The sequence below is a fragment of the Triticum aestivum genome, chromosome 3D (genome assembly GCF_018294505.1).
Source record: "Triticum aestivum cultivar Chinese Spring chromosome 3D, IWGSC CS RefSeq v2.1, whole genome shotgun sequence".
NCBI lineage: Eukaryota > Viridiplantae > Streptophyta > Magnoliopsida > Poales > Poaceae > Triticum > Triticum aestivum.
In genome coordinates, this window is record NC_057802.1 from 288,275,135 (window position 1) to 288,283,733 (window position 8,599).

General features: G+C 45.2%; 1 protein-coding gene across 1 annotated transcript; it reads left to right on the plus strand.

The window, feature by feature from the left end:
- Positions 1-1,135: 1,135 nt before the first annotated feature.
- LOC123078470 (protein ALTERED PHOSPHATE STARVATION RESPONSE 1) lies at positions 1,136-5,475 on the plus strand. Its single transcript, XM_044500995.1, has 6 exons — positions 1,136-1,454; positions 1,571-2,689; positions 3,033-3,202; positions 3,449-3,672; positions 4,267-4,597; positions 4,773-5,475. Exons 2-6 carry the CDS (start codon positions 1,777-1,779, stop codon positions 5,232-5,234), a joined length of 2,100 nt encoding a protein of 699 aa, XP_044356930.1. The 5' UTR covers positions 1,136-1,454; positions 1,571-1,776; the 3' UTR covers positions 5,235-5,475.
- Positions 5,476-8,599: the final 3,124 nt, after the last annotated feature.

Genomic DNA, 8,599 nt, shown 5'->3' on the forward strand with positions numbered 1-8,599 from the left:
ACTTTAATATAATACTCCCTCCGTCCGAAAATACTTGTCATCAAAATGGATAAAAAAGGTTGTATATAGAACTAAAATATGTCTAGATACATCTCCTTTTATCCATTTTGATGACAAGTATTTCCGGATGAAGAGAGTATAAGTATATCAGAAAACATAGGATAGCATAGGATTTATTTCTGCCTTGTCATGTACTTCAAGTTAATCATGCATTCTTATATATATATGCCCATGATGCTCAAGCAATAATCATAAATTCAATCAATCTTCCCTCTATTCCTCTTACAATAAGACTAGCTTGAAAAACCATCTTATATTGTGATATGACATGGAGGGAGTAGTTAGCTCGTATAGCAAATGTTCGAAGTCACTTGCATGGACGGCGTATGATCATTATGATTTGCTGGTGTATATGATCATTATGATTTGCTGGCGTATATGGCAATTGCGGTCAGATCAAACACATGGTAAAGAGGTGCCCCCAGTTCATGTGACGGTCGATTTTTTGGATAGCTACTATAAGTCAGTCAAGTTAGCTGGCCGGTTCTCAACTGATGAAATTATCAAAGGAAAGATGCCATCTTCGGCTACCCCTCCCATGGTTGAGAAGACGGCGCCTCAGGCCGAGCCGTGGCCAAATACGACTCCAGGGCATGTTGCTCTCTCCGTGGACGGGTCATTCAATGGCTCTGATGGATCGGCCGCCGCGGGGATGGTACTACGGGACAACACTGGACAGCTCATCTTCGCTGCGTACCGGGTGATATTCCACTGTAATGACGCTCTGAAAGCCGAATTACAAGCGATAATGCAAGGCATGGCTTTGGCCATCCAACATTCTACACTTCAAGTGGTCGTTCAGACGGACTCGGTGGAAGCGCTCTCAAGTTTGTTGAGCAAGGGACTGGAGCGTTCGGCGTATGGGCATCTGGTTCGCGAGATCAAGGAGTTGATTGTAACACTATTATCCAGTAATAAAACTCCTTTACCCCGAAAAAAGAAACTTGCATGGACGGCGTGGACCTAACGACACGATACCACCTGCAAGGACGAGAAGGCCAAGGAAAAAAGGAAAATGAGAGGACAAGTGGAGGAGTTTCCGTGACAGACAGGGGAAAGCGGCGGAGCAGCTCAGCCCCTCTGACCACCACCATCCTTCCTGCACAATTTCTTCCTCCTCGCACCGCTACTTTACCGCAGCCCGGAAAGAAAGCTAACCAAATCCCACACCTTTGCTTTCCCCTTTCCCCTCCCCTTTTCCCCTCTCCCCCTCGGCTCCCAATTGTCTCGCCCTCTCTCCTCGCCTACCAGTCCGTGTGCTTGACCAGAGGGAGGGAGGGAGGGCTCTTGAGGTTGTCTAGATCCTTCCTTGTTTCTCCAATCCGGGGCTGCTTAGCTTTCAAGCTGGCCGCCGACTCCAAGATTGCGGACCGGCGGGCGTTTCTTCCTTTCCAGTAAGTCAGCCGAGCAGGCTAGAGTTAATCGGGGCTATTCTTTACGGGTATTATTATTTTGCCCCAGTTTGTGTTAGCTGAATCTTGATGTTTGGATCATCCCTCTTGTCTGCCAGATACTGATATAGGAGCGGGCTCTCTGCGAGGATGTGAGAGTGGGTGTTGCGGAGAAGGAGCGATTTCTTTTCTTGTTTCGGTGGAGTTGCTAGGAATCAACAGTCCGAGTGTTGCGGATGATCTGGAATCTTGACTGAGGCCCCCGATTTGGGATTTCCTTACAGCCGGTGCTGCAATCTGCATTCTTCAAGGCTGTTGGCGGCAGATGGGTTGCAGGCACTCCAAAGTGGAGGACGAGGAGGCGGTGAGGAGATGCAGGGACAGGAGGAACCTCATGAAGCAGCTCGTGCGCCGCCGTGTCGACCTTGCAGCCGCACACATTACCTACTTGCATGCACTCCGCAACACAGGAGCCACTCTCCGGCAATTCGCCGAGGTGGAGACTGCATCGTCACACCAGTCCCTTCAAGTCGCTGCCTCACCACCTCCTCCCCCTCCGCCGCCGCCGCCGCCGCCACCACCACCACCGCCTCCGGCATACTCTGTGACTTCTTCCATGCCACCATACTCGGTGACATCCTCAATGCCGCCATCACCACTACCCCCACCACTCATACCGTTTAGTCCGATAAGGATAAGAAAGAGGGAGAAGAGAGATGGTGATCTCGACGGGGATGATTCCACGGATGAAGACGACGACACTGACAGCTGCTCGACGCCTCTGCCCCCGCCGCCGCCGCCCGGTATGGAGTGGGAGTACACGGACCCAATCACTATGCGTCCCTTGGATTTTCTTCCATCTTCGTTGGCTGATCGGGACGATAAAGAAGTGGCCTCACAAGTCAGCATGGATGACGATTGGGTGGAAACGAACATAGAATTTGATGGACAGGATGAAAGCGTCTCTGGCAATGCTGATGGCATACTTAGGCGTGTGGAATTGCATCCAGCAAAGAGTAGGGTTATGGGTGATGAAAACTCATCAATGATGAGCAGCTGGGTAACAAAGGACTCGAACTCTTCGGTGATGGCCTGGGCGACTGACAAGTCACTGGTAGAAATAGCCAAGGAGATTGATGAGTACTTCTTGAAAGCAGCCGCAAGTGGGACTGATGTTGTTATACTCTTGGATTCTGCTACCGGCCGGCTAGATCCCTCAGAGGTGCAAGTAAAGAAAGGTAATATATTTAGCTTTTCTCATCCACATATCATCCTTGATATTTTGTTTAGATGCCATTTGGTAAGTTAAACTCTAGCCTATTCGCAAAAAAAAAAACCTTATACTCTAGCCTCTTATGATGCATATGAACTATGAAGTATGTCAACCTTCTTGTCTATGTATTGTTTGGTTCTCCAAGTGTCATGTATCAAGTATACACCAACACATTGCAAAGCAATAGGTAATGGCACCAGGAGTACTATATTTCGGGATCAACAACATTCCATATTCCATACGTCTCTCTATTACCTCTTAACAAACCATCACTTCCTGAGGAATACCGTTTGTTGTTCTATGTGCAGGAAAAAATTCGAAGTCTGCCAAGGTTTTCTCTACACTTTCCTGGAGCTGGTCATTCAAGTCTGTACATGCTAACAGGGAATCCTCAAGTGATGCTTGTGGATACGGTTATCATGGCAAAACACTAGATAAGCTTTATGACGAGGAGCAAAAACTCTATCAGTTAGTTAAGGTGCACTATGGGAGTCTTAAGTATTATTTTGATTTAGTCTATGTTCACCGAAATGCATTGCACAATACACTCAAGGATTGAGATAACAGCTTATAGCTTGTATCTTAGATTTTGATGAATCGTTTATTGTTTAGGAATTTTTTGTTACCTCTATCAATAGGGGAAATTGATGCATCATGAATAAATGTTGACTTGTTACCTTATGCTGCCAGAAGTCGACACATTGTTGACTATCCTATATTGCAGGATGAAGAATTTGCAAGGCTTGAATACAGAAAGTACAGTTCATTGCTAAAGAAGCTAGAATCAGGGGAGCATGATAGGTTGCAGGCAGAGAAAGTTCGGGAAAATATCGAAGAACTGCAAACTCGGATAATGTCCTTAGAGGAAGCTGTAAGCTTGACATGTTTGACCATATCAAAGCTCAGGGATGAGGAGTTGTATCCTCAGGTTATTGAATTAGCTGCAGGGTGAGCTCTGAAAATCCGTGAACTAGCATATCCAATTAGTTGAAAAGCTTATATTTTACTAGTATCACGCTATTTATGTGGGCATGGTCTCTGTATTTGATTCCTGATATATAGCAATGCTTTTCAGGAAGCTCTGTTTATCACATTTCCTTGTTACTTTTTAAGATACTAGCTTATTATAATTTCATCATAAGGGGGACACAAGTATAGCTCTTATGGCACTTATGTTGAGCCATACTGGAGCTCTATTTTCATTCAGGGTATGGCCGGCACTTATGTTGAGCCATACTAATTAGTATTTACCTCTGGCATCTTGTGCCATACTGTTGTTGTGGCGCGTGTTGCTTGTATTTTTCCCACCAATGACAGATGCAATCGCAACTCAGTTGCCATAGCTACAATACTGTCCTGTTAATTCTGCAGGTCTCCCTCGTGACTGCTATTTCCTTGTCGGTTTTCTCTTCTGACACTTTTTTTTTCTCGTTTCTGTTTATGTGGGCGTGGTCTCTGTTTTCGATTCTTGATATATAGCAATGCTTATTTCCATGTCAGTTTTCTCTTCTGACACACTTACTTTCCTTGCTTGTGACTCAGGCTTGTGCATATGTGGAGAAACATGTACGAGTGCCATGAGGTTCAGAACCATATTGCCCAGCAAGCCAGTCTCCTTGGCAACCAACCTGGCAGTGAGCCGACAACTGACTCCCATTGCTATGCAACATCTCAGTTGGAAGGCGAAGTCTCTGCATGGCACAATTCCTTCTGCAATCTGATCACCTTGCAGCGTGAGTACGTAACCATCCTTAACGAATGGATTGGACTCACCGATTGCCTGCCTGATAATGAGGGCTTCATGAGAAGTTCATCTGGAATCCGTAGCCTCTGTGGGGAACTCGAGCATGCTCTTAAGAAGTTACCTGAGAAGGTAGAGTAAAACCAACATGGTATATTCTTTCAGAGCAAAATCAAGCTTGCGGGTGGTTTTGGTTGAACGTTCATCGTACATATTTGGACGACGAACCTTCCATTCTTAATTAATGTTAACCATTTGGACTTTATTTAATTAATGTTCCCTTCTTTTTTTATGTATGTATAAACAGGTAGCTGCAGAAGCAATAAAAGCTTTTCTGTCAGTCATACACTCTATCGTGTTACAGCAGGCTGAGGAGCGTCAGCTGAAGAAGAAATCAGACAACATCGAGAGCAAGTTCCACGCCCAGTTGGAGAAACACAGCGAAAACGCAATGCAGAGCTCAGACCAGGGTTCGCACACCAGGAGCTACTCAGTGTCGAAGGACGACCCGAAGCTGGACGTGTTCAGAAAGAGGGTCGAGGAGGAGAAGGCCAGGTACATCAACTCCTTGAGGACCAGTCGAGCCATGACGCTGAACCATCTTCAGACGAGCCTTCCGAACGTGTTCCATGCCCTGACGGGGTTCTCAGGAGTATGCGTGCAGGCGTTTGAAGGTATCAGCCGATGCAGCGAAGCTGCTGCTGCTGCTGCTAGCCACCCGGGAGCGGTTTCGCCAGCCGTCTCTTCCTGTGATGATCACCCGCTGTAAGTAGAGGCAGAACATAAGCCGGTTCCACGTGAATATCCTCTCCAAAAACCACCCTTGTCAAAGAAAATTTAGCCATGATTTACATTTCAAAAGTCAGTACAGGTGTCTGGATAGACCAGTCTCAGACTGAGAAGAGGTTAGTGATAGGATCACAACTACTACTAGTACTTTTTCTGCTGCATGGGAAGGATTCCTGTATGATTGAAAGCTTGAATAGTAGTCTCACGTCTTCACACTGTTATACTTAACACTGCCACAAGGACTGAGAGGTTGATCTTTGTTGGATTGCGACCAACGAAGTTCATTGTTTCCCTTGCTGCCATGGTATGATGCAGAGGTCAGGTCGGGAGGACAATTTTCTGTTTTTCCGAAAACCCCGGCCTCTGCATCATTGTGATTCACACAACCATCTTTATTAAAGTTGATGCCAAAAACATCAACAAACTCACTACAAAATATAGACAATTACGGCAGAATCATTACAAGATATACAATTTTCTGTTATATAAATGAGATTATGTTCGAGTATGAGAAGCAATGATCTGGTGCTTTGTTTGAGTGCAAGTGTGGTTGTTTCATACTCAGATTCAATCCCTCCCATTTTGAAATGGTCTGCGTTGTCACACATTTAACTCTTACATCACTATCTAGATATTCGTCACATGGTAGACACATGAAATGAGAATTTGGTACATGTACTTTATTAATATACTGCCATCTTGGTGTTTTGACCCTTTTGGCAAAGTTTAGATCCTGGTGTTTTGACCCTTTCGGTAACGTTTAGCCGGATCTGATCTCCCTTTGAAATTGTTTCGAGATCGAACACTTTTTCCTACCGCCACCCGACCTGGCGGTAGCCTAACGCCATGTCCCCTAGTGGTAGGATAATGGGAGGCCGCTAACGGTCGTCCGCCCTAGCTGACGTGGATAAGGCACCTACCGCCAAGGACCCCGGCGGTAGGGTGCGTTGGCCTACCGCCGGGGTCGGTTCGGCAGTGGATAAGATGGTGGGGTGAATTGGTGTGCCCCTCCCACCCATTCACCCCCCAATCTTCTTCCCCACTCTCCCCCAAGCTCGTCCTGTCTTCTCCCTCCCCCCCTACCCAAGCACCCACTAGATCCCTCTTCATTGCTTGAGATTTGTTCGGTGGATTCAGAGCATTTTCATCACTCAAGGCACCTCTCCCACTTCCCCTTCTTTTGGTTGGTTGAAATCATGTATTTTGGTTGCATTGCTCACATTGTTTCTTGCTCTTGTTGTGGTGAAATCAATGAATATGATGCATTTTAGGGTTATGTTTGTGCTTGACTATGTATTGTGTGCCTAGCATTGTGGGGGTAGCAAGATCTAGTGCTATGGTTAGTGGTTATGTTAGGGTTAGGGTTAAGGTTAGGGCTATGGTTTTAATTTGACCATGTTTGTCTTGTTTGAATGCAGTGCATACAAGTTCCTCGATTCAAAGTATGCATAGTGTAGGTACTTGGAGCATAATTGGTTTGCTACCAACATTTGACATTGTCAATATTTGGCAAGCCAACATTTGGTAAAACCAAAAGTTGCCAACATTTGGCAACTTTTTGTAAGATTGGCAACGAAAATTGGCAAACAACCAATCTCTAACCAACTTTTGGCATCAAACCAATTATGCTCTTGATCCATACGAATTGGTAGGCCCATAGATGTCGCTATTTATTTATCATTGTTTTTAGATGGATAGACTCGTTAATGTTCATCATTTGAACAAGGCGGCATTTATGAATGGAATTGACGAAGGGGAAGAGCCCATGATTTTTGACACAAGGCCAAGCTATGAGGATGTTGTCCTGAAAGTGAGAAGCGTCTTATAGTGGATTGACCCAAGTGAAGAAGCTAACTTATTGGGAGGTATGATGTCGGAGTGGGAGTAAAGTCCCGATTAAAGAGTATGCCCATCACCTCTGAATTGCGTTGGAATGTGTACAAGGATAAAATTGAGGAATCACAAGACAAGGTACTTGAATTATTTTCCTCAAAGGTTGAAGTTCCTCGGCTACAAATCGACTTGAACCGCAATGTATCCTCCCCAATACATGATGGCAGAGTCGAGGTGTATGTCCCCAATTCTTCTAGTCAACCACCAAGTAGCCAACAAGTAAACTCTCCATCAAATACTCCGACTTGGGCTAGCATCGTTCTGTGCTGATGGTCGATCGTCCCCTCCGTGGCGATTTCCGGCGATTGTCCGGCGTCTGATGACCCACAAGTATAGGGGATCTATCGTAGTCCTTTCGATAAGTAAGAGTGTCGAACCCAACGAGGAGCAGAAGGAAATGATAAGCGGTTTTCAGCAAGGTATTCTCTGCAAGCACTGAAATTATAGGTAACAGATAGTTTTGTGATAAGATAACTTTTAACGGGTAACAAGTAATGAAAGTAAATAAAGTGCAGCAAGATGGCCCAATCCTTTTTATAACAAAGGACAAGCCTGGACAAACTCTTATATAGAGAAAAGCACTCCCGAGGACACATGGGAATTATCGTCAAGCTAGTTTTCATCACGTTCATATGATTCGCGTTCGGTACTTTGATAATTTGATATGTGGGTGGACCGGTGCTTGGGTGCTGTCCTTACTTGGACAAACATCCCACTTATGATTAACTCCTATTGCAAGCATCTGCAACTACAAAAGAAGTATTAAGGTAAACCTAACCATAGCATGAAACATATGGATCCAAATCAGCCCCTTACGAAGCAACGCATAAACTAGGGTTTAAGCTTCTGTCACTCTAGCAACCCATCATCTACTTATTACTTCTCAATGCCTTCCTCTAGGCCCAAATAATGGTGAAGTGTCATGTAGCCGACGTTCACATAACACCACTAGAGGAGAGACAACATACATCTCATCAAAATATTGAACGAATACCAAATTCACATGACTACTAATAGCAAGACTTCTCCCATGTCCTCGGGAACAAACGTAACTACTCACAAAGCATATTCATGTTCATAATCAGAGGGATATTAATATGCATAATGGATCTGAACATATGATCTTCCACCAAATAAACCAACTAGCATCAACTACAAGGAGTAATCAACACTACTAGCAACATACAAGTACCAATCCCAGACTATGAGACAAAGATCGGATACAAGAGATGAACTAGGGTTTTAGAGGAGATGGTGCTGGTGAAGATGTTGATGGAGATTGGCCCCCTCCCGATGAGAGGAGCGTTGGCGATGACGATGGCGATGATTTCCCCCTCCCGGAGGGAAGTGTCCCCGGCAGAACAGCTCTGCCAGAGCCCTAGATTGGTTCCGCCTCGTGGCGGCGGAGTCTCGTCCTGAAAGCTTGCTTATGATTTTTTCTCGGACGAAAGA